General features: G+C 40.2%; 1 protein-coding gene across 1 annotated transcript; it reads left to right on the forward strand.

Annotated features, from left to right (window-relative positions):
- Window positions 1-18,378: 18,378 nt before the first annotated feature.
- Window positions 18,379-26,432, forward strand: LOC139104825 (uncharacterized). Its single transcript, XM_070660537.1, has 2 exons — window positions 18,379-19,274; window positions 25,257-26,432. The coding sequence occupies exons 1-2, from the start codon at window positions 18,399-18,401 to the stop codon at window positions 26,130-26,132; spliced, it is 1,752 nt and encodes a 583-aa protein (XP_070516638.1). The 5' UTR covers window positions 18,379-18,398; the 3' UTR covers window positions 26,133-26,432.
- Window positions 26,433-27,380: the final 948 nt, after the last annotated feature.

Raw genomic sequence — 27,380 nt, forward strand, 5'->3', positions numbered from 1 at the left:
TGTCTACCCAGTTTATAAAATAGTATATGTTATTTATAATTGTAAAAATTATTTCTGAGATGCGTGGATAATTTTGTAATAAAAACTCTTTATTTCGCAAACACTGATATATATATATTTAACTTTGGTTTTACACACTCGTTATAAAATAACGTGAAATAACATAAAAGAATACAGAACTGAATTTAAGGAGGTTTCAAAATGTAACACGTCTGTACCCGACGACGACTCTTTTTCAAGTGAGGCAGTCCCGATATTAGTTTTATCTTTGGGACAGAAAGGGGCTTCCCGGACCTTTGTCTTAAGAGGTTTATTCCCTTGCTTATCTAATTGACATAAAGTCACGTAGCGTATCCGGTCTACTTAGAATTATTTATTTGTAAATTGATTCAATTTTTATTTAAAGTTAAATTTATAATTATTGTTTAAAGCGCATATATTTTAACACTCCTCCTTAAATTTATACTTTAAAAAAGAAAACGATTATATAATTTTTAACAAATTTCTAAATTTCTTAAACTTGGTACTACCAAGAGATTTAGTGAATATATCTGCCAGGTTATCATCCGTATTTATTTTAATAATATCAATTATTCCCTGACTATAATTTTCATGTATGTAGTGTGAATGTACTTCTATATATTTTGAATTTTTAGTTAAATTTCCATATTTTGCTAATGCAATTGCTCCTGTGTTGTCTTCATAAATTTTTACTGGTTTATCTATAATTTCTCCTAAATCTCTTAGTAGATTTATTATAATTTTAATTTCGCTTACAATTTCTGATAACGCAACATATTCGGCGGCTGTGGATGATTTCGTTACACTTCCCTGTTTTCGGGATTTCCAATATATAGTATTGCCATAAAACTTAATCACATACCCAGTTGTGGATTTTCTATCCACTATGTCTCCAGCCCAATCAGCATCAACAAAACATTCAAGAGGTTCATATGTTATACCCTTTTCAAACGTTAGTTTCAGATTTTTTGTTTGGTATAAATATTTTAAAATTCTCAGGGCATATTTAAAGTGTGTTTCTGTATATGAATTTTGAAAGCGACTAAGATAATTAACGCTATAGCTTACATCAGCTCTTGTACCGGTACTTATATACAGTAATGCTCCAATTATATTTCTATATTTAATACTTGTATTTACTGATTGTGCTGGTTCTAACTTTAAGTTTTGTTCCATTGGAGTTTGGAATGTTTTTGAGTTTTCTATATTATATCTTTTTGCAAGTGATTCTATATAATCAGATTGATCTAGTGTCATTTTATTATTATTTAAATCATATATAATATTTATTCCTAAGTACATTTTTATTTTTCCAAGATCTTTTACCATAAATTTTTTAGATAATTCTTCTTTAATTTGATTTATTTTAGTTAAGTTTTTTCCGCAAATTAGTAAATCATCCACAAACGCTATTAAGTATATCTTATCACTATTACAATTTAATATATAAAGACAATAATCATTGTTGCTTTTTTCAAATCCTAGTTTACTTAAGTAATTATTCAAGCACTCATACCATAATCTTGGGCTTTCTTTTAACCCATACAAAGCCTTATTTAGTTTGCATACATTTTCTGTTCCGTCTTCATAACCTTGTGGCTGCTTAATATATACTTCGGATTTGATATTACCATTTAAGAACGCTGTTTCAACATCCATCTGAAATATAGATAATTTATTTTGACAACAATAGCTTAATAGAAGTTTTAATGTTTGTATCTTTGCAACGGGTGAATATATGTCTTCTAAGTTTTCTTCCTGTTCAAATCCTCGAACTACTAGTCTAGCCTTTTTTAAATTATTTGGTTTCTTTGTATATATCCATTTTACACTTAAAATTTTTTTATTTGATGGTGACGAAACTAAATTCCATGTTTTATTTTTCTTTAAACACTCTATTTCTTTATCCATGGCTTGCTTCCAGCCATCTGCTTCCTTTGAGTTTATAGCATCATTATAATTGAGAGGACTGTCCGCACTTACATAATTTACATATACAAAATCTGTCGCAATATTGTCACCATATCTATCTGGTCTTTTCCTATTTCTTGATGATTTCCTTACTTCATTCTGTCTTTTAAAGCTTTGATTTAAATCCATTTCTTCATCGGAACTAATTATAATTGTGTCATTACCTAAATTATTATCTTCTTCTTCGCAAGCAACGTTATTTTCATCATTACTAAATCCAATTAAATTTTCTTCATCTTCTATTATATCTACGTGTCTAGCAATTGTTATTTTATTATTTATTAAAACTGTATCCTACATTTTCGTATCCTAATAATAGACCAAGGTCTGCTTTACGGTCCCATTTTGAGTTACGCTTTTCTTCCGGTACCCTTACAAAGACTTTACTTCCATATAAACGCAAATTTTTAATGTCTGGTTTTATTCCCGTTAAAATTTCATAAGGTGTTTTTTTAATTTCTGTATTTGACAAAGTTCTATTTTTCAAATATGACGCAGTTCTAACTATTTCAGGCCAAAATTTTTTACTTAAATTTGATTCAGTTAACAAACATCTTGCCATATCCATTATGGTTCTATTATAACGCTCAGCTGTGCCATTTAATTGGTGAACATATGGTGGACACGGCTCTATTATGAATCCTTTATTTCTTGCAAAATTAAATATGTCTTTATTAATATATTCTTTTCCATTGTCACATCTTAATTTTTTTATTTTTTTGCCAGTTAAATTTTCAATATTATTTACATAATCAACAAAACAATCATATACTTGCGATTTAGATTTAATTGTATAAATTCTTGCTGCTTTACTAAAGTCATCGATAAAAGTTAGAAAATATCTTTCTCCATTTATACCTATTGTCTGGTGGGGACCATTTAAATCAGAATGTATGATTTCTAATAAATTTTTGGCTTTTGTTCGTTGATTTTCAAAGGGAAGGTTATGCATTTTATTTTTAATACAGGTAGCGCATTTAAATTGATCAGATTCTAATTTTTCCGGTATTCCATTTACGTATTTATTTTTACACATTTCCTCTAAATATTTAAAATTGACATGTCCTAGTATTCTATGTAGTCTTTCTTTTTGTGTGATAGCATTATTTACTCTTGATGTAATGTTTGATTCATTATTTTTAAAAAAACTTTTCAATTTCTACAATCCATTGTCTTTATATGCTACGGCAATTAATTTATTTTTTTTATTGTAAATTTTTGTTGTATATCCAGCTGCTATTACTGTAAAATTATTTGTTATTTTTGCTACACTTAGTAAATTTTTGTCCATTTCTTTTACATAATATACATTTGTAATTAATATTGGTACTTTTGATTCATGATTTATAAAGATTGTTTTAATATTTCCTATTTTTGTTGCCTTAATACATCTTCCGTCGCCTATTTTAACGTCTACCGGTTTTTGGAAAGTTACAAATTCATCAAAAAATGTATCATTATTTATAATATGATCGGTACAGCCGCTATCTATCACCCAATTAATTTCTTTTTTGTTGCAAATATTTACTTCCGTATTCATAATTTCTATATTTTTCTTACTTTCGTTTATTTCGGTTTCGAAGACGCTTGATTCGCTGGTATTTGTTTCGCAATTACTGTCTCTATTAAAGTTTCTATTTTGATTATATCTTCTGATGGCTTGCATGATTCTTCTTCCTCTGGGGTTGTTTATCTGACGTGTATTAAAATATCCTCCTCTTCCTCTCGGAAAATATCCTTGAGTGTTGAAATTGTTTCCTCTGTAGTTGAAGCTGCCCCCTTCTTGTGGATACACTTGTTCTGTTGAATTCTGGGTTTTATAACTTCCTTTTGATCCATTTGCACGACAGTTTGCTTTTAAATGTCCGGGTTTACCACACTTATAACACGTTCTTTTTCTGTATTCTTTTTTCGCCTTTAAAAGCACTTGATTTTGTCACATTCCTTCCTTGTTCAGTTTTATCGCGTATTTCTCACATCTTGATCTTGTTTTTAACAAATTCACATGTCTGGTCTTGCTCTCTTACAGCATCAATTAAGTCTCCGACATAACTTAACGACTCGGGTAACGTGCGTAGCATATAATTCAATTTTTCCTTTTCTGTCACTGTGGCACCTGATGATTTTAGTTCATTTATTAATTTTTCAAAGTCTGTAAAATATGCACTTGAATCATCATAATCCATTAACTTTATTTTTTCCAGTCTATTTCGCACACAAATTTGTATCGCAGTAGATTCTCTGGAATACATTTCATCAAATTTTTTTAGTATATTGTAAGCCGTTTCTTCATTGCTCACAAATTCGAGTTGTTCATTTGATATGGCGCAATAAATGTAATTCATGGCTTTAAGATTACTTTCAGCCCATGTTGTTGAATTGTCAGACGATAGCATTGGTCTGATTGCCACCTCATCACATTTTTTCAATTTTAAATAAAGTAGTATCTGCTTCTTCCATAAATTGTAATCTTGTCCATTGAACTGTTGAATTTTAATTTCTTCAGCCATTTCTTCGTCTTCTTGTATTCCGATATCAGTGTTTGATTTTTGTTGAATGTCGTTTTTAATTTTAATTATTTTTGTAATAGTTCCTTTTGTTATTTTTTTAATATCGTTCCAATCAACTTCAAAGCCAAGTTGCATTCACTTTTATTGTGGTAAACACCTTTTGATTTTCCAACCACGCTCTGCTACCATGTAAAAATTATTTCTGAGATGCGTGGATAATTTTGTAATAAAAACTCTTTATTTCGCAAACACTGATATATATATATTTAACTTTGGTTTTACACACTCGTTATAAAATAACGTGAAATAACATAAAAGAATACAGAACTGAATTTAAGGAGGTTTCAAAATGTAACACGTCTGTACCCGACGACGACTCTTTTTCAAGTGAGGCAGTCCCGATATTAGTTTTATCTTTGGGACAGAAAGGGGCTTCCCGGACCTTTGTCTTAAGAGGTTTATTCCCTTGCTTATCTAATTGACATAAAGTCACGTAGCGTATCCGGTCTACTTAGAATTATTTATTTGTAAATTGATTCAATTTTTATTTAAAGTTAAATTTATAATTATTGTTTAAAGCGCATATATTTTAACAATAATATATAAAGTTGCTTTCCATTTGCATCAGTACTTGAATAATTCTCACTTACAACATAATTCTGTCTTTTTTCAATGTCTTTTAATTAAATAACAAACACAGAATTATGTTATAAGTGAGTATTCTTGTAAATTTAAAGCAGCATGAGTAGCATATAATGCATATAATATAGTATTTTAGGCAGCATATACTATTGTAACCTTGGTAACTGCAGCCTAGCGTTGCGTAGCGGATAGGCTTCACTTTTTAGACACGATAGTTTCTGAGTGTCATAGGGCTGGTTACTATCATGCTTGCGCGATACCGAGACTACCGAGTTACCGACGACGCCGCGAAAGAGTAGGACAGATAGTGTATAGCTCTGGTTTTTTTCTTTATCCGACGGCAGCCGAAGCGCTGGCTTCACACGAACGAGCCTCTGCATATGTACGCGTAGCAAGCCGCGATTCAGAATTGGGCTCTCTGTACCTCAATAAAGTTAGCACCCCCATTTTGGAGTTTTTAATTTTCGTTATAGCCAATCGATTGTTAGTCGTTTGTTATTAAATGTTAGATAAAGAAAAACGTTTATTAGATAATATTTTTTACAGAAATTAAAAAATAAATTTGAGTATAAAGTTAGCACCCCAAGTAAAATTTTTACTTCTACTTACGCTTAATCGACCCACTTTGGGAGCCACGAGACCTTGCCGCTGGTAAGTGGGCTTAGCCGGGAAGACGGAGGGGATCGCGCCCGTCACCAACTAGTTTGGTGACGGACGGGATCCCGTCGCCTGCCTCACGGCAAGTAAAAGAACTAACAGGGCGTACTCTGCTGTATCGGCTTAGTCCGCCCCAAGTGTGACTGAAGAGGATCTCTATAAACGGGCTCTCCTCGGTGCATGGAACTCTCCGCAAGGAGAGTATGAATGAACGTGAAGACGTGGGGCGGGTTGTGCTACCGGTGACCAAGGAGTAGCTCACCCAAGCCAAGGTGTTCGGACCGTGCCGAGGGCTGCGTGGCGCAGAGAGAGCTGCGTCTTAAACGGTCACTCCTGAACACCGGGCGAAATCCAGGAGTAAAAAACTAAGCCCCGGGCAACGCGGCTCTGCCCGGGTGATACCGCGCTTCCGCGTCACTCGTGTGAACAATATGGAACCAGACGAATTGAAAAATTTAAATATAGACAACACCCTCCAGGGCGGGGCCTCGGAAGAGAGCCTTTGACCGGAGGATAACCTTGGGGATGGGGCAGGATCCTCGGGGGACCGTCCCAAAACCAAAAATAAGAGAAGCGGGGCTGCGAGGCGCCGCTTAAAGAAGCAGCTGCAGAGGGAGAAGGAGGGGGGCAGCAAGTGACTCCCCTGGATCAACCGCAGCTGCTCAGGAAGGGGGGGACCAGGCCTGGGACGTGCAAACGGACCAGATCGGACCACACGACTGCCAGTCCCAATGACTGCCGAGGCAAGAGACCTAAGGTCACTGATCAGGGATCATATGCCCAGGCAGCCAGGGGGATTGTCAGGTTAGCCTTCGTATTAGAGAGCTATCCTGACAAGAAGTTGGGGGCTGAGGAGGTTGCCTGGATCAGGAAAGTGATCCGGGAGAGCATTCTTTAGCTCCCGAAGGACTTGAGGGCTCCGACCTTTTCCGGGTTGTGGAAGAGAAACGGGGCCCTTGTGTTTGCCTGCACCGACGAGGAGACCGGGGCCTGGCTGAAAAGCCAGGCCCTGGGCTTCAAGTTGGAGACGGGACCTCTGCGTGTGCTGCCGGCAGAGGAGCTTCTAAAGCGCCACCGCTTGGTGGTGCACGTAGAGGAACCGGGGCTGTCTGCCCAGGAAGCCTTGAGGCTCCTGGACAGACAGAACAAGGATCTCGAGGCCGGATTGTGGCTCGTCACCCGGGGGAGCGAGAGGGGAGACGAAACAAACTCCCATTTCGCTTGCCTGGTGGGTGGGACATTCTTCGAGGCACTGAGCCTGCAAGTTTAGGCCCTTCTGCGGGACGGGTCGGGCGGCTGTAAAGCTGCTTGACAAGGACCGCAAGGAGAGTTCTGACGAGAGGGGAAAAACGGTTATAGAGGCTGGACCGGCTTAGAAATGGCCGGGCTCGGCTTCCCAATAACCCAAATCAACTTGCATCATAGCAAAGGCGCCTCGGCGATCTTAGCCAGAAGCATGGCTATGGTGCAAACAGGTATAGCATTAATACAAGAGCCTTGGCTCATAAATAATGCTGTAAAAAGCTTGGGAGGATGTGGCAAATTATATTATGCCCGCTCAAGCACCAAGCCTAGAACTTGTATTTTGGTAAAAGGACTTAATGCAGTTTTAGTTCCACAGGTCAGCGACGGAGACCAGACGGTGATACGGATCGGACCTTGCAGCATCGACGGGAGGACTAGGGAATTGTACATTGGGTCAGTCTACATGTCCTACAACTCCTTGGAACCACCGCCGCAGGAAAGCGTGAGTAAACTGGTCAAATTGGCCAGGACCGAAAAATGTGAAAATACTCTTGGGTTGTGACACAAACTCCCATCACTTAAGTTGGGGGAGCACGGATATCAACCCAAGGGGAGAAAACTTACATGAATTCGTTAGGTCAGAGCTGATCATCCTCAACCGAGTCAATGACTTCACCTTCATGGACTCGAGGAGACAAGAAGTTATTGATATTACGCTTTGCACGGGTGATCTAGCGAGCTTGGTGAGAGATTGGGGGTCTTAAATGAACCTTCGAGATCCGACCATCGAAGCATACTCTAACCCTGCAAGCGGAAACGAAGATAACATGGGGAAAAAACCTAAGGCAAACCAGGTGGGAGGACTACAAGGCGGAATTAACTGCCCAAGTAACCAGAATCCCATCCAGATTCCACACTAAAAATAATTTAGACGAAGCAGCACAGAGCCTTGGGGAGGTAATAATCAAGGCTTATGAGAACAACTGCCCGGAGAGACAAAGGAGTGGTAAGACCAGGATCCCATGGTGGAACCAAGAGCTGGGAAAGCTCAGGTCGACCACAAGATGTCTCTTCAATAAGGCAAAAAGCACTGGACAAGCTGCCCACTGGGAGAGCTTTAGGCAAGCCCAAAGAGAATACAGCAAAGCCATTATCAAAGCCAAACGCAAAAGCTGGAAGGAATATTGCGATAGTATCGAAGGAACAGTGGAGGCCTCGAGACTAAGCAAAATCTTCAGCACAAATAAAAAATCGCATTTGAACTGTATAAAGCTACCAAATGGCGAATTCACGGATAATGTGCTGTATGAAAATGAAGTTTTACAAAATTAAATGAGAATTACAGAACGCCGCGGAGATGTTACGCGGTCGTGGCCGGTTTGAGATTATACGAAAAGGCGGGTGGAAATCCTTCGAATTAGAGCCACGCGGCAGCACGCGGTGAACACGTGTTCGCCCGGTGAGATCCGTACTGAATTTATGATGAGTTTCACTGAGTTCACGGTTGAATTGAGAGTTTTGTTAGAGTTCGCACTGAGTTGAAACTGCAAGCACAATTATATAAATTCTGAAGCTAAGACGCTGCGAAGTCTTTTGAGTAACTGAGCACGAGGTTCAACACGCCTCGTGCTGCAGGATGATGTCTGCCAGTCGGTTCGTCGAATTTTGCACACGGCGAAAATGCACTGGCTGAGTTGCACTGTAGACAATAGCTTGAGTCTTCCTGATGAGTCGATCTATGAGTAATCTTCTATAGTTTCAAGAACTTCGTTGCACACGAGACGATGCTAGGCACAGCTGAGTGAACACTGAAATACTCGAGCTGGCAACGCCTTCGAGAATCGGAGGCAAAATATCGAACGACAGATCGATATCGATCCGTCGCCGGCGATCGGCCACGAGGTGCTGCCCCCGCGGCGGTGACAAAACTAATTACCATATTCAAATCTTTTAACACGTGCAAAGCACATTAACACATTTAATGGAAGTCCACTTTCCGGGCTTTCAGACGAGTCAAAATAAGACGGGCTGCACAGGAGAGAAGCCTAGGGACTTCCACAAGCCCAGGGAATGGTCACTGGCAGCCAGGATCGTACACCCTAAAGGAATAGATTGGGCAGTAAACTCATTCGGCTTTTATAAAGCAGCGGGACCAAACGGCATATTCCCGGCCCTACTACAAAGGGGTCTGGGGGTGCTGATGGGACCACTGACAAAAATACTCAGGGCTAGTATAGCCCTGAGATACGTTCCAAAGGCTTGGGGAGGAACTAGAGTAGTTTACATACCCAAGCTGGGGAGAAACGGGCATATAATAGCCAAAGATTACAGACCCATCAGCTTGACTTCCTTTGTTTTAAAGACACTAGAAAGGCTGGTTGATGGATACCTGAAAAGAAGGCCATTGATCCAACATCCGCTGGCCCCCTGTCAATACGCCTACAGGGAGGGCAGGTCAACAAAAACGGCACTGCACCGACTAGTGGGGCGGATAGAGGGACAGCTGGAGGACAAAGGCTACGCATTGGGAGTCTTCTTGGACATTGAGGGAGCTTTTGACAGCACCTCATATAAAGTGATACAAGAAGCACTGACCAAACATGGAATATCAGAGGCACTGATTGACTGGACCCAGAGTATGCTTGCAAACAGGAGACTGAACGTCGAGCTTGGGGGAGTATCAGTCCAAGGAACACCCACAAAAGGATGCCCACAGGGAGGAGTTCTTTCTCCACTGCTGTGGAGCATCGTGGTAAATGAACTGCTGAGCAAACTAGAAGCAGCGGGAGTACTCACCTATGGCTATGCAGATGACATAGCCATAATAGCAACAGGAAAATTTCTACCGATCCTTGGGGAGCTCATAGAAAGAGCACTCAAGATCACGCAAAACTGGTGTCAGACTAAGGGACTGACGGTTAATCCCGAGAAGACCTCAGCCATAATATTCATTGGAAAATACAAACGGGAATCCATCAGGCCTTTAAAACTGTGGGGGAAGGAATTCAACTTCGTAACCTCGGTGAAATACTTGGGAGTTTTACTAGATACGAAACTGAACTGGAAACTCCATCTGGAGGACAAAAGGAAAAAGTTCTACACGACCTTTTGGGCCTGTAAAAGGGCACTAGAAAAAGCCTGGGGCCTTAAACCGAGGGTGGCATTATGGCTGTACCAAGCCGTGCTATTACCCAAGCTTACATACGCAACAGTGGTATAGTGGCCCAGAGCGGAAAAAGTGGGGACGAGTGTAAGGGCTAGGTCGCTAGGCGACTAGATTTCAGTTGGCCGCCTGCGAGTTTCACTTATGGAGGTGGCAAGCCTGATTAGTTCACGTAAGTGAACACATGAGAGCAGCACGAGTCCTTCTTAAAATTGTAACGTCTGCTAGCCGAGCGCAACGCTCGTCTCGAAAAGTCGGCAAGTGACAGCGGTCGAGGTAGGATCGGAGAACAGGCCCAATAAAGAAGCTAAGAATACTTTATATAGTGAATTTATTGCTACCCTTCGCCGCCGGCTACAGAGATAATCTCAGAAGTGGGATTCGAACCCACGCCCTCAAAGAGGAGCAGAAGACGCAAGGAGCAAAAGACGCAAAAAATCGGAGCAAGTCCGCGTAACACGTGCTACCTATACGGGTAAACGGAAGTATAGGCAGCAGAGGAGCAGGCCACGCAGTAGGCAGCCTCCTGCGAGTATCAGCAACCTGATCCGGAGTTGCAGAGAGTCCTGGACAGGGACGAAGCGGCTAAACGATGACCGACTTCGATGAGGAAACGTAGCGATCACGCCTGCAAGGCATAACTGTAGATGCCCTGAAAAAAGAAGCGAAGAAGCGTGAGCTGATTGTTACCGGAAATAAGGAGGCATATGTGGAAGCTATGCTAAAGTACCTGAGAGACCAAGACGCCGGTGAGGGACCCAGCGGAGCGGAGCAGTCCTGCGACGAAGAGGAGGAGGCGACAGCTCGGTCAACGAAGTCCGCACCCCCCGCGGGGCAAAGACATCGGATGCAGGTCCAGCGCCCGGTAGCGGATTTTATCGCGGTCTTCTCGGAGCAGATCCGGCAACAGAACCAGCTTTTGCTGGACCAAGTGAGGCAGCTGCTGCAGCAACCTGGCGCGGTATCGGTGCCGATTTACAGCGAACCGGCCGAGCACGCAGCAGAGCAGCTGGAGGAGCACGTAGCAGAGCAGCTAGAGGAGCAGCCGGCAGAAATTCCTGATCCCGGTTCGAGGGCCGAGAGTGGACGTGTCGAACGTCCTCGGTACGAGAAAGCGGAGAGGCCGAGTATTCCAGCCAGAAACCCGGATATTCGATTTTCCATTGCAAGGCGCCGGGACACCGGAGGCCGGAGTGCCCAGCATTGCAGCTCAGGGACAGCGGCACCGAGCAGAGGAATGCAGCCCGCGTCGCAGCCGTAGAAGAGGATCTACCTGAAGCACCAGAGAAAGAAGTTATTGCGACGGTTGCGGAAAGCGGCGTTAGTTTAAGCGTAAGCGAACGGCCAGTTAAAATAATTAAGTTGTATAAAAATAATTGTAATTTACGGGCATTGGTAGACACAGGCAGCCCGGTATCTTTCATTCGGGAGAACGTTTGGGGCGAGTTTTGTAATGGCTCAAAACCCGATGCGTCGGAAAGCCAGTTTCAAGCGCTTAACGCTACGCCCATTAAAACCTACGGAAAAATAAAGACTCTCATTATATTGGAACAATGGCCCAATTTAGAATTTCAATTTAAACCTTATATATTAAAAAATAACAAGTTTAAGTTAGACATGCTAATAGGACGTGACTTCCTAGAAGCAAACAAAGTAAAGTTAGTTTACATACCGAATTCTTGGGCTAGCCAAGGAGAAACACTGTTGTTGCCGAAATTTGATGTATGCGAGGTAGCAACAGCGTCGGAAAGTTCCGTCGAAAATATACACACCGACTTCGGTTCTGAAATAGACGAAAAAATGAAAACATTGGTGCGAGAAATAGAGGCAGCTGAAATTCCGTACGTGGATGATAACTATAACGTTAGAATAAACCTAAAAGACTATTCAACGTATGCGTACTCGCCACGGAAATTTGCACATATACAGAGACTGGAAATACGTAAAATCATAGACGATTTGTTAGAACGCGATATAATACAACCAAGTAACTCACCGTATTGTGCCCGGGTCGTGCCGGTGCAGAAGCGGAACGGGGCCGTACGTCTTTGCGTAGATCTCCGGCCTCTGAATAGCCGAGTAGCTAAGCAAAAGTTCCCGTTTCCGAGAATAGAAGACTGTCTGTCCTCCCTAGGAAACAAAAAGATTTACACGGTGTTAGATATGAAAGACTGCTTTCATCAGATTAAAGTAAACCCGGCAGATACAAAGTATTTTGCGTTCGCGACGCCCGACGGGCAGTTTGAGTTCAAACGCTTACCTTTTGGTTTTTGCGAGAGTCCGGCAGAATTTCAAAAGCGCCTAGTTCACGTGCTGCAACCGTTAATCCGTCAGGATAAAGCCAGCGTTTATATCGATGACATTATGATCGCCTCGAAATCTGTGGAGGAGAATTTGGAGTCACTTAAAGAGGCCTTGACCTTATTAAAAAAGTATCGTTTTGAATTAAATTTCAAGAAATGTCAGTTTCTAAAGAAAGAGGTACAGTACCTTGGCTACGTACTAAATGAGGAAGGCATGACTCTAAGTCCTCGGCATACGGAAGCCATCGACAGATTTCCTAGGCCTAGTTCTGTGCACGAGGTCCAGAGGTTCTTAGGTCTGGCCAGTTACTTCAGGAAGTTTATCCAGAACTTCGCTATAAAGGCCAAACCTCTTTATAATTTACTAAAAAAGAATTCAGAATTCAAATTTGACCAATCTTGTAGTCAAGCCTTTGAAACACTCAAAAGAGAACTAAAATCGTACCCTGTGTTGAGGATCTATGATCCAGAGTTGGAAACCCAGTTACACACTGATGCCAGTGGCCAAGGGCTTGCTGCAGTCCTCGTGCAGCGACAGCCGGGCCAAGGGTGAGCTCCCATTGCCTATTTTAGTCAGGCAACGAATCAATCTGAAAACAAGTATCACAGTTTTGAACTTGAAATGCTAGCCGTGGTACGCGCAATGGAAAGGTTTCACATATATTTATATGGGCTCGATTTTACCGTAGTTACAGATTGCAACGCACTAGTGCACGCAGTAACTAAAGCAAATTTAAACCCTCGTATAGCCAGATGGACTCTCGCGCTACAGAACTATAGATTTAAACTGACTCACCGTCCAGGTCGACAGATGACGCATGTCGATGCCCTCAGCAGGCAGATGGCTTTAATAGATACCTTGCCTCTGGAAGCAGAATTAATTTTTAGGCAGCTTCAGGATCCGAACATTCAGGAGCTTGCACAGAACCTAAAAAAAGCAGAAAGCGATAAATTTAAGTTAATCGAAGGATTAGTGTATAAGACAGGCGAGGATAGGGCGAGATTTTACGTACCAGAAGCGATGGTGAACCCCGTATGTCGAATTTACCATGATGAGATGGCCCACTGCGGTTTTGACAAGACGCTAGAAGGCATAAAAAACACGTATTGGTTTCCTAACATGAGGAAGCAAGTTAAGCGATATTTAGATAATTGCATTGTTTGTTTAACTGCCAATGCTTCAGGGCACGCAAAAGAAGGAGAATTAAATTTAGTCGAAGGGCCATACTCAACATTCGAAATTGTACATGTAGATCATTTCGGTCCCTTGCCGGAGTCAGAAGGATTTCGGCATATCCTCGTAGTAGTCGAGGCGTTCACCCGATATACGTGGCTGATGACCACTCGTTCCACCACGGCCAAGGAAACTATTGCACAATTAAAATTATTATTCGACATATTCGGTACGCCTAAAGCATTGGTTACAGATCGCGGAACAGCTTTTACTGCGAACGAGTTCGTAAACTTTACCGATAAACGCAAAATATCGGTGCAGAGAGTAGCCGTAGCGTCGCCGTGGGCAAACGGCATTGTTGAGCGCGTGAACCGATTTGTAAAGACGTCGTTGACGAAGGCGGGCAGCGAGACGTCGTGGCACGAAATCGTATCCTTGGTGCAGTACGTAATAAACAACACCAAGCACGCGTCGTTAAACGATACCCCGAGTAAACTTCTATTAGGGTATGATCAACGCAATCATGCCGACCGGGATATCAAGGAACTCGTTGACAGGCTAGCCGGCATTGATCGTCAAATCACGGATGAGCGGGAAAAGGCGCGCGATTTGGCTGTCGAGGCCACTGAAAGAATCAGAGCGTACAACAAAGTTTACTACGACTCGTCGCACAAAAAACCCACATTGTACCGTGAGCAACAATTAGTGCTTGTAAGGAACACTCAGAATCGTCCGGGTTAATCTCGGAAGCTAAAGTCTCATTATAAGGGTCCGTATGTAATTTCAAAGGTATTGAATAACGGGAGATACGTAGTGACAGAAGTGCCCGGTATGGAGTTCCACGGCAAAGTATATAATACAATTCTGTCCGCCGATAAGCTCAAACCGTTTGAAAAAGTATAAAGGGCCTTAGAGCCATGGCATTTCTATATTGACGGGTAAAAGTCACTGTAAATAAGTTTCGATAAAGCCTAGATATAGATGTGTACTAGTCGGCCTGCAAGGTATCGGCAGGAAAACCGTGCGATTTAATGATACTTTAGTTTGCGAATCAAACGCACATTATGTTAATTACTTTGATTGTTTAGCGGGATTCTTATTTTTGTATACGCGGTACCGCACGCGTTGGCCATTGTAGGCCATTTACCAATTATTTCTTCTCCAAATTAATTGTTAACCTGCGTTATATATATATATATATATATATATATATATATATATATATATATATATATATCTACTTTCTTGTATGTTGACTTCATTGTAATGGGCGAGCATTTGTTAGTTAATCAAGCGAGACGGTGTTAAGCGACGCAAAACGACAAGCGAGTCGAAGGTGTATGTGTGGGTGCACCGCGAACCGAATTATTGGCAAAGTGTTAAACTAGCAATAAGGGCGAGCCAACGGGCGTTAACTATAATAAGCAGAAAAGATGTACCTGTATTACAGCCACATTATAGCACGCGCCATATGGCTGTCCGACTTCCCGGCAGCCATATCACTTGCGAGTCGCCGTGTAGTCAGGCTGGCCGAGCTGTAAGGGCTAGGTCGCTAGGCGACTAGATTTCAGTTGGCCGCCTGCGAGTTTCACTTATGGAGGTGGCAAGCCTGATTAGTTCACGTAAGTGAACACATGAGAGCAGCACGAGTCCTTCTTAAAATTGTAACGTCTGCTAGCCGAGCGCAACGCTCGTCTCGAGGAGTCGGCAAGTGACAGCGGTCGAGGTAGGATCGGAGAACAGGCCCAATAAAGAAGCTAAGAATACTTTATATAGTGAATTTATTGCTACCCTTCGCCGCCGGCTACACGAGGAACCTACTAAAGAGCCTACAGGGAAGTTACCTGAGGGCTGCAGTAAGAACTCAAAAAACGACACCCACGGCAGCGCTACAAGTGGCGCTGTGTATTTCCCCTCTGGACCAGCTAATCATTCACAACGCCAGACAAACGGCATATAGACTGCACTGTCAGGGGGAGTGGAGGGATGCTGAAATTGGCCATACGGCGCTCGGCTTCCTGAACAGCCCTCTTTTCACATATAAACAGGACAGAATCCCCAGAAAATACTAGAAAGGAAGAACCGCAGAGATAATCATACCTTCCAGAGAACAGTGGGGGAAAGCAGACTTCCTGGACGGACTGGGACCTTACGTATGGTTTACAGACGGCTCCGGAAAAGAAAACCGCCATGGGGCAGGAATTTATGGACCCACGAGGAAACATAGATCCAGCCTGCCCCTAGGAGAATACGCCACGGTCTTTCAAGCCGAGGTAAAAGCAATCGCCGAGTGCGCGCGAATACAGATTGCTGATCAAACCAACAGCAAAAAAATATACATCTGCTCGGACAGCAGAGCAGCAATTAAAGCCCTAATAAAGCAAAGCACGGATTCGATGACGGTCTGGAGCTGCATGAGGGCATTAAGCAAGCTGGGGGAGACTAATAAAGTCACCCTAGTATGGATTCCTGGACATCAGGGCATACATGGCAACGAGGTGGCTGACGAGCTCGCCAAGCAGGGAACTTTAATAAAACCTGCAGGGCGGGACGTGTACGTCCCTTTTGTCATGGGAAAAAGGATAATCAGAGAGCTGCTTGAAAAAAGGCACCGAGAGTCGTGGAAAAACGAACCGGGATGCCGGCAGGCAAAGCCCCTGATGGAACAACCCAAACCAGAGAGGACAAAAGAACTTCTGGCAATGAGCAGACAAAAACTGAAAATAGGGATCGGCCTATTAATAGGACACGGAACCCTCAAGGCGCATTTGCATAACCTAGGCATAGCGGAGCATTATAAATGCAGGCTGTGCGAGAAAGAAAACGAGGACAGTATACACATTCTGTGTCACTGTCCAGTACTGGCGGTAAAACGATATCTATCCTGGGGAAAAATGTTTACAGACCCGGGGCAGCTTAGAGAAGCGAGGGTGAACAGTCTAATAAGCCTGGCAGATCATACTGGGCTGAGGACGAAGATACACCCTCGATAAAACAGTGGGGAGTCACAGAGGATCCAAAAGGATCTAGGTGACTAAAAGGGACTCATACAGTCACACCCACTAAACTTACTACTACTACTACTACGCTTAATCAATGCGCAATCGTTTGTTATTCCCGAATATGCAAAAAAAATCGTTTGCTAGATCATAGTTTTTCTAAAAAAAAAAAGCAAAAATATAATAAGGTGTTTCTTTGGGGGGAGACCAAAAAAAACACCTTAAAAAGAGAAGAAGACACCAGCCAAACAGAAAAAAGAGCATTTTAAATAATTTAATCATGAAGTTGTTACCGTACTAACGCAAATTTAAAACTGAGCAGGTGAAAAAAAGATCCATATTTAAAAACAGTGATTGGATTCTATCATCTAGAAATCTAGAGTCCCATAACATCGTCTTAACAGCCGTGTGCTAGTTGTTAGGAGAAAGACCAGACGGCGCTAACCTGATAGATTTTGCAGTGGTAATTCCTGATCCTAAAATCCCGAACAGCATTTTGGATTATAATGAGGAGCTTGATGCCTTGGCAACCAACCCCGCCACCCAACAATGTAAATTGTATTTAGGAATGGCAGGGTTAATGACTCTAGCAAAAGAGTTAAGAATTGAAGGAAGTAATGCCAACACGGATTACTTAATCAATAGATGGAAGGCATTTTGTGCATCCATCAACCTCACAGACATGATTGAGAGCAGACTTAAGACCAGCGCACACACTTTTGCATAACGCATAAAGCATAAAGATATCATCCAATCAGAGTCCTTTATTTTCATCCCCACCATTCATTATGCGAATATTGCATAGTGCGTAAAGCATAATGCATAAAGGGACGAAAAATACGTAAGAACGAACTTTTATGTATGATGCAAAAAATCCATGTCAAGATGTCGTTTTATTTCCAGTCATTTTGGCGGTTTATTAGGTTTCTAACCTCTATTTTGTTTGATGAAAAAATTAAATAGTAAAAAATGAATCATAAATATTATTCTAATACTGAATATATTGAAAATTTATATGTGGAAAATGAAGACAGTTTTGGTTTGCAAAATATTGAGGATGAAATAGACCAGCAAAATAAAATTGAAGGAGATGCTCTGCTTATCTCTTTAGTGCGTAATTATTCGTATTTATATAACAAAAAACTCACTGATTTTAAAGATTATTTACTTATATTTTTTTGTCGTAATTTACATACTAAACATAATTGTAAAAAAGCTAACAATAAAAATTCTTTGTTGTCGTTTATTTCAAATCGAAAATCTGCCATTGTGTACAGTTCACAATTTGTAGATTAAAGCTAATGCACAAGTATGTGCGTTGCACTGCGTTGCGTTGTGCACTATGCTTTATGCGTTATGCGTTATGCAAAAGTGTGTGCGGTGCGCCTTATAGATCCAATGATGGTACGAGGTTTCAATGGCCATATTGTAAGTTGGTAAAACTGGATCAAAACTCAATCTACAATTTGAAAAGACATTCTGAACTCCGCTCTTTGACCGTTACCCGCTGAAACAAATAAGCTTCATATCGCTGCAGTTGCAAGTGGCGCATGGCTTTTCGACGGGATAGGACCTACTCAATCGTGCCGGTTATGCGTTATTAGAGTTTGATAATTATTGCGTTTTCTTTTCTTTTTTCTGAAGTGCTACTGTGGGCGATTGTTTTTCTAATTATTATTTCACATTTATTTATAATTATTTTTTATTTGGTGCATGCCAAAGAATTTACAAGATCCGGAGGGGGGAGGGGGGTTCTCGGACGGGTCTGTTCTTGCCCAGGTTTCCCCTGCCCCTTCCCTCTCTTTACCCATCTCTGATCCTTCCTCTTCGCAATCTGATATTACGTTAAAGAGTTTCTCTGCTTTTTGCGACAAATACAAGGACATTATGGAAATTCAAGAATTTGAAAACCCCTCTAAGGCTACTTCTGCGAATTCCGTTGAGGTTGCAAATTCCTCTCTTATGAATGGTACGAAGGTCACAAAAACAGCCAGCTCAGACAGCAGTAAAAAAAGATCTTTTGAGCATTCTTACAACTCTTCAAATTCAAGTAAGTGCACGGACATTTCTGCTAAAAGAATTGCTCAGTCTAATTCTGATAATGTTCCCGTATTTCGTAATTCCTCTGCTACAAAAAAGATTCCTCTTAAGTATTCTAATAAAGATTTTCCCCCTTACTCACTAATGGTTGTATCTGCTACCAATGAAAACACGGTGGCTAACTCAAATAATTCTCTTATTAAAAATAAAAACTTACACCCTCTTTTAGTTTCTAGATCTATTACAAAGATCACGTCAGTGGACTTTGTTGAATGTAAGAAAGTGGGATTTGGTAAGGTTATGATTGAATGCAGAGACTTTAATTCTGCTAACAAAATCATAGATAATCCTGATCTTCTAAATCATGGTCTGAAAGCATTCATCCCTTCTTTCAAACTTGTTCGTTCTGGCATTATACGTGACATTCCACAAGAACTAACACCTCAAGATATAATTGAAATGATCGAATCCAAATGTAAAATTATTTTTGGGCGCGTGGATAATTTTGTAATAATAACTCTTTATTTTACAAACACTGGTATATATATTTAATTTTGGTTTTACACACTCTTTATAAAATAACATAAAAGAATATAGAACTGTATTTAAGGAGGTTTCAAAATGTGACACGTCTGTACCCGACGACGACTCTTTTTCAAGTGAGGTAGTCCCGATATTAGTTTTATCTTTGGAACAGTAAAGGGGCTTCCCGGACCTTTGTCTTAAGAGGTTTATTCCCTTGCTTATCTAATTGACACAAAGTCACGTAGCGTATCCGGTCTACTAAGAATTATTTATTTGTGAATTGATTTAATCTTATTTAAAGTTAAATTTATAATTATTGTTTAAAGCGCATATATTTTAACACTCCTCCTTAAATTTATACTTTAAAAAAGAAAATGATTATATAATTTTTAACAAATTTCTAAACTTAGTACTACCAAGAGATTTAGTGAATATATCTGCCAGGTTATCATCCGTATTTATTTTAATAATATCAATTATTCCCTGACTATAATTTTCATGTATGTAGTGTGAATGTACTTCTATATATTTTGAATTTTTAGTTAAATTTCCATATTTTGCTAATGCAATTGCTCCTGTGTTGTCTTCATAAATTTTTACTGGTTTATCTATAATTTCTCCTAAATCTCTTAGTAGATTTATTATAATTTTAATTTCGCTTACAATTTCTGATAACGCAACATATTCGGCGGCTGTGGATGATTTCGTTACACTTCCCTGTTTTCGGGATTTCCAATATATAGTATTGCCATAAAACTTAATCACATACCCAGTTGTGGATTTTCTATCCACTATGTCTCCAGCCCAATCAGCATCAACAAAACATTCAAGAGGTTCATATGTTATACCCTTTTCAAACGTTAGTTTCAGATTTTTTGTTTGGTATAAATATTTTAAAATTCTCAGGGCATATTTAAAGTGTGTTTCTGTATATGAATTTTGAAAGCGACTAAGATAATTAACGCTATAGCTTACATCAGCTCTTGTACCGGTACTTATATACAGTAATGCTCCAATTATATTTCTATATTTAATACTTGTATTTACTGATTGTGCTGGTTCTAACTTTAAGTTTTGTTCCATTGGAGTTTGGAATGTTTTTGAGTTTTCTATATTATATCTTTTTGCAAGTGATTCTATATAATCAGATTGATCTAGTGTCATTTTATTATTATTTAAATCATATATAATATTTATTCCTAAGTACATTTTTATTTTTCCAAGATCTTTTACCATAAATTTTTTAGATAATTCTTCTTTAATTTGATTTATTTTAGTTAAGTTTTTTCCGCAAATTAGTAAATCATCCACAAACGCTATTAAGTATATCTTATCACTATTACAATTTAATATATAAAGACAATAATCATTGTTGCTTTTTTCAAATCCTAGTTTACTTAAGTAATTATTCAAGCACTCATACCATAATCTTGGGCTTTCTTTTAACCCATACAAAGCCTTATTTAGTTTGCATACATTTTCTGTTCCGTCTTCATAACCTTGTGGCTGCTTAATATATACTTCGGATTTGATATTACCATTTAAGAACGCTGTTTCAACATCCATCTGAAATATAGATAATTTATTTTGACAACAATAGCTTAATAGAAGTTTTAATGTTTGTATCTTTGCAACGGGTGAATATATGTCTTCTAAGTTTTCTTCCTGTTCAAATCCTCGAACTACTAGTCTAGCCTTTTTTAAATTATTTGGTTTCTTTGTATATATCCATTTTACACTTAAAATTTTTTTATTTGATGGTGACGAAACTAAATTCCATGTTTTATTTTTCTTTAAACACTCTATTTCTTTATCCATGGCTTGCTTCCAGCCATCTGCTTCCTTTGAGTTTATAGCATCATTATAATTGAGAGGACTGTCCGCACTTACATAATTTACATATACAAAATCTGTCGCAATATTGTCACCATATCTATCTGGTCTTTTCCTATTTCTTGATGATTTCCTTACTTCATTCTGTCTTTTAAAGCTTTGATTTAAATCCATTTCTTCATCGGAACTAATTATAATTGTGTCATTACCTAAATTATTATCTTCTTCTTCGCAAGCAACGTTATTTTCATCATTACTAAATCCAATTAAATTTTCTTCATCTTCTATTATATCTACGTGTCTAGCAATTGTTATTTTATTATTTATTAAAACTGTATCCTACATTTTCGTATCCTAATAATAGACCAAGGTCTGCTTTACGGTCCCATTTTGAGTTACGCTTTTCTTCCGGTACCCTTACAAAGACTTTACTTCCATATAAACGCAAATTTTTAATGTCTGGTTTTATTCCCGTTAAAATATCATAAGGTGTTTTTTTAATTTCTGTATTTGACAAAGTTCTATTTTTCAAATATGACGCAGTTCTAACTATTTCAGGCCAAAATTTTTTACTTAAATTTGATTCAGTTAACAAACATCTTGCCATATCCATTATGGTTCTATTATAACGCTCAGCTGTGCCATTTAATTGGTAAACATATGGTGGACACGGCTCTATTATGAATCCTTTATTTCTTGCAAAATTAAATATGTCTTTATTAATATATTCTTTTCCATTATCACATCTTAATTTTTTTATTTTTTTGCCAGTTAAGTTTTCAATATTATTTACATAATCAACAAAACAATCATATACTTGCGATTTAGATTTAATTTTATATATTCTTGCTGCTTTACTAAAGTCATCGATAAAAGTTAGAAAATATCTTTCTCCATTTATACCTATTGTCTGGTGAGGACCATTTAAATCAGAATGTATGATTTCTAATAAATTTTTGGCTTTTGTTCGTTGATTTTCAAAGGGAAGGTTATGCATTTTATTTTTAATACAGGTAGCGCATTTAAATTGATCAGATTCTAATTTTTCCGGTATTCCATTTACGTATTTATTTTTACACATTTCCTCTAAATATTTAAAATTGACATGTCCTAGTATTCTATGTAGTCTTTCTTTTTGTGTGATAGCATTATTTACTCTTGATGTAATGTTTGATTCATTATTTTTAAAAAAACTTTTCAATTTCTACAATCCATTGTCTTTATATGCTACGGCAATTAATTTATTTTTTTTATTGTAAATTTTTGTTGTTTATCCAGCTGCTATTACTGTAAAATTATTTGTTATTTTTGCTACACTTAGTAAATTTTTGTCCATTTCTTTTACATAATATACATTTGTAATTAATATTGGTACTTTTGATTCATGATTTATAAAGATTGTTTTAATATTTCCTATTTTTGTTGCCTTAATACATCTTCCGTCGCCTATTTTAACGTCTACCGGTTTTTGCAAAGTTACAAATTCATCAAAAAATGTATCATTATTTATAATATGATCGGTACAGCCGCTATCTATCACCCAATTAATTTCTTTTTTGTTGCAAAAATTTACTTCCGTATTCATAATTTCTATATTTTGCTTACCTTCATTTATTTCGGTTTCGAAGACGCTTGATTCGCTGGTATTTGTTTCGCAATTACTGTCTCTATTTGTAACGGTAGAGCTTTGCCGGGCCGCGGGGTTGCCGGATTGAGGCTCGCCGGGGCCTGAGTTTGTCGAGACGACGATAGACCAGCGGTCGGTCGGGGTCTGGGCCGAGGTTGCTCGGGCCAGCCCGAGAGGCAGCGGTCGGGAGCGCCCGACCGCGGCAGTGCCGGCGACTGGTTGTCGCGCGGCGGATCCGCTGCCGGACGGGAGCGCCCGTCCGGGGAATCGCGTGAAGGCGCGAAACGCCTTGGAGGTGGCGGCCGTCGGGAGCGCCCGACGGCGGCGATGCCGATGACGATTTGTCGTGCGGCGGGCTCTAGACTTGGACGGGAGCGCCCGTCCAAGAGAACCAAAGGTTACCCGGGATAATCCGGGGAGCGGCAGTCGGGAGCGCCCGACCGCGGCGGTGTCGTCGGCGGCGTGCCGTGCGACGGATCCTACGGCCTGGACGGGGGCGCCCGTCCAGGGGATCTCGGTGTGGCACTGGGGCCCTGGAAGCGGCGGCAGTCGGGAGCGCCCGACCGCGGCGGTGTCGTCGGCGGTATGCCGTACGGTAGATCCTACCACCTGGACGGGAGCGCCCGTCCAGGGGATCTCGGTGGTCCGGCTTAGCCGGGGGCGCCGGCGGTATCCGGTCGCCTCGGTGGTGGAGCCTCGGGAGCGCCCGAGGTCTCCAGGAACCTGGAGTTTAACTCTGCCTTGGGAGCGCCCAAAGCAGCGGAAGACTCTCACCGGGAGCGCCCGGGGACGACTCGGGAGCGCCCGAGTCGGAGAGTACTAGAGAGGGCTTCGGGAGCGCCCGAAGCCTATCGGATCTGGAGGACTGGTGTTCGTGACGAGGAGTCGGAACGGACAAGGTACTTGGTCTGCCGCGAGCTCAGCTTATATAGTCGCCGAGATGAGAGTGGGGGAGTTCCCACTCTTACCTCGGCGGCGCGCGCCATCGTCGGGCCGGTGGTCGCCCGTCGAACCTCGCTTGGCGCGTTCGGTCTTGTTCGGGTCGATGTTAGCCCTCAGGGGCGGCATCTGCCGTCTAGTGGCGGGGCCTAAGCCCTCGCCACATATTAAAGTTTCTATTTTGATTATATCTTCTGATGGCTTGCATGATTCTTCTTCCTCTGGGGTTGTTTATCTGACGTGTATTAAAATATCCTCCTCTTCCTCTCGGAAAATATCCTTGAGTGTTGAAATTGTTTCCTCTGTAGTTGAAGCTGCCCCCTTCTTGTGGATACACTTGTTCTGTTGAATTCTGAGTTTTATAGCTTCCTTTTGATCCATTTGCACGACAGTTTGCTTTTAAATGTCCGGGTTTACCACACTTATAACACGTTCTTTTTTCTATATTCTTTTTTTCTCCTTTAAAAGCACTTGATTTTGTCACATTTCTTCCTTGTTCAGTTTTATCCCGTATTTCCCACATCTTGATTTTGTTTTTGACAAATTCACATGTCTGGTCTTGCTCTCTTACAGCATCAATTAAGTCTCCGACATAACTTAACGACTCGGGTAACGTACGTAGCATGTAATTCAATTTTTCCTTTTCTGTCACTGTGGCACCTGATGATTTTAGTTCATTTATTAATTTTTCAAAGTCTGTAAAATATGCACTTGAATCATCATAATCCATTAACTTTATTTTTTCTAGTCTATTTCGCACACAAATTTGTATCGCAGTAGATTCTCTGGAATACATTTCATCAAATTTTTTTAGTATATTGTAAGCCGTTTCTTCATTGCTCACAAATTCGAGCTGTTCATTTGATATGGCGCAATAAATATAATTCATGGCTTTAAGATTACTTTCAGCCCATGTTGTAGAATTGTCAGACGATAGCATTGGTCTGATTGCCACCTCATCACATTTTTTCAATTTTAAATAAAGTAGTATCCGCTTCTTCCATAAATTGTAATCTTGTCCATTGAACTGTTGAATTTTAATTTCTTCAGCCATTTCTTCGTCTTCTTGTATTCCAAACTCAGTGTTTGATTTTTGTTGAATGTTGTTTTTAATTTTAACTATTTTTGTAATAGTTCCTTTGGTTATTTTTTTAATATCGTTCCAGTCAACTTCGAAGCCAAGTTGCATTCACTTTTACTGTGGTAAACACCTTTTGATTTTCCAACCACGCTCTGCTACCATGTAAAATTATTTTTGGGCGCGTGGATAATTTTGTAATAATAACTCTTTATTTCACAAACACTGGTATATATATTTAATTTTGGTTTTACACACTCTTTATAAAATAACATAAAAGAATATAGAACTGTATTTAAGGAGGTTTCAAAATGTGACACGTCTGTACCCGACGACGACTCTTTTTCAAGTGAGGTAGTCCCGATATTAGTTTTATCTTTGGAACAGTAAAGGGGCTTCCCGGACCTTTGTCTTAAGAGGTTTATTCCCTTGCTTATCTAATTGACACAAAGTCACGTAGCGTATCCGGTCTACTAAGAATTATTTATTTGTGAATTGATTTAATCTTATTTAAAGTTAAATTTATAATTATTGTTTAAAGCGCATATATTTTAACACCAAATACGAAGGTATCGAAGTACACAGACTAAATAGAAGGACCAATACGAGTGAAGGTACCCTGTTTGTTCCTTCCAGAAGTATTTGCGTTAAATTCCTGGGGCAAACCCTTCCACAGCACATAGCTATTTGTAAGATTAGACATGAAGTTCATCCTTATGTTCCCAAAACTAAGATTTGTTACTCGTGTTTCAGAGTGGGTCATGTCAGCAAGGCATGCAAAAGTAAACCAAGATGCCTTCACTGTGGTAATCTCAGTCATCCAGAAGGAGAGCATTGTACCTCCATTAATAATCCTCCTAACTGTATCAACTGCGGTAATAGTCATCTTGCGACGTCCAGAGATTGCTCAGTTATCATCAGGAATAAACAAATTCAATCATTGGCAGCAGTTGAGAATATTCCTATTTTTCTAGCCAGGGAAAAGGTAAATAAAATTAATAATAATCAAGGCATTTCTTCAGACCCTCGATCTGATGTTGCCAATTTTCCTTTTCTAAACAGTAACCCCTCATCTCAGTGTATTCCTTCTTTTTCTTCTTTCAACAGATTTTCTTCTCTCAACGCTTTGCCTTTCTCTTTAGACCCGGTTTCTTTAACTCAATCTCGACCTTCTTACGCTAATGCGATAATCAGCTCTAAAAATCCTAAAACTTCGAAATTTAGTAATTATTATAATAAAACCAAGCATTCCTCTTCATCGTCTACTAATTCTTTTAATACTAATCCTCGTGTTAATTCTGTTCGCACAGGTCTTAGCTCTCTTTCTTTTCAAAATAAAAACTTTGTTACACCGTGGTACGGTGCGGGTGTGGGTCCGTTCGCCGGAACGTGTGCCACCAGTTGAGAGGAGCCGGGTGTAGGCGAATAAAGACTTGTCTTTAAAAACGTGCTGTACTTGTTTATTTCTGCGTTGATACACTTGTCACGCGTCACGTTTCTTCTGATAGGAGTGCCCGCGACGGCTTCCGAGCCGTCGCTCATATACTCAGCCGAGTTGCAACCTCAGCGAGTTTCGGCCGCGGTGGTTGACCGGAGAGGTTCGTCAACCGCGCGGCTTTAATTTAATTGTTAAATGTTCATTTCCTTGTTTCGACATCGGGCGATAATCCCGAGGTCCTTGCCCGATGTCGAAATACGCAAGGTATTTCCGGGGTGGTTTGCAACCAGAGCGCATTCTTCGAAGTGCAGCTCAGGTTACAACATTCCTCTCCCCTTAGGGAGAAAGGGGTCGGGGTTCGTATTCTTCCCGACTCCTTTCTTTATGGTTGCAGCTCGGCCGGGAGTTCGCGTTTTTTGCTTTTTCTTAAAATTAATACAACGGCGAATACAGTTATGGTAATTACACTTATTATTGCGCTTGCTCCTGTCGTATAATATATTAATATTTTCGTGTTCGTAACATGGTAATTATTTTCTAAGTCCTTATTCATTTCGTCTAAATCTACGCTTAATTGTAATAATTCGCGTTGATTTCTTATGACAGGTTCACGCTGAATCTGCCTAAGTATGTTAGTAATCACTGCGGTGTTATTCGCACGTGTTGATGCGTGTGTGAAATTGTAGGTGGGAATATGCGTGCGTATTTCCCTTCCCCCCATCGAGGAATGCGTCTGTATGGTGACGTCTGGCGTGATTAATTTGCATACGCCGTTTATTTTAATTACGCCAGTGTGGCTTATTTTTTCCCTTTTTACCGGCCTATCTTTACAGCGTATTTCTATTGATTGCGTGTTTACTGTGGAATAAATCCATGCTTGAGGCTCGTTTAATGTTATCCACAGGCTTACGTTTGATAATATATATCGTGTTTCGCATGACGTTGGTCGCATTTCTGGTTTAATTAGCGCGGTGATTTCGCATGGTGCGTTATCTGATACTTGATACGTTGGGTAGCTATTTTCACATACGAAGTTATCGCGGTTATTTTTGCAGGTTTTAATTTCTTCTGCGCTTAATATTATATACTTATTATTATCATTATCTATTGCTATATATTCGTCGGTGGTTTTAATTATCTTAAATAAGTTCGAGTGGTCGTGTACAGGAAATGTGGTAACCTTTTTTAGGCTGTATTTAACGTAGTTTACTATTG

Source organism: Cardiocondyla obscurior, linkage group LG08 (assembly GCF_019399895.1).
Source record: "Cardiocondyla obscurior isolate alpha-2009 linkage group LG08, Cobs3.1, whole genome shotgun sequence".
Lineage (NCBI taxonomy): Eukaryota > Metazoa > Arthropoda > Insecta > Hymenoptera > Formicidae > Cardiocondyla > Cardiocondyla obscurior.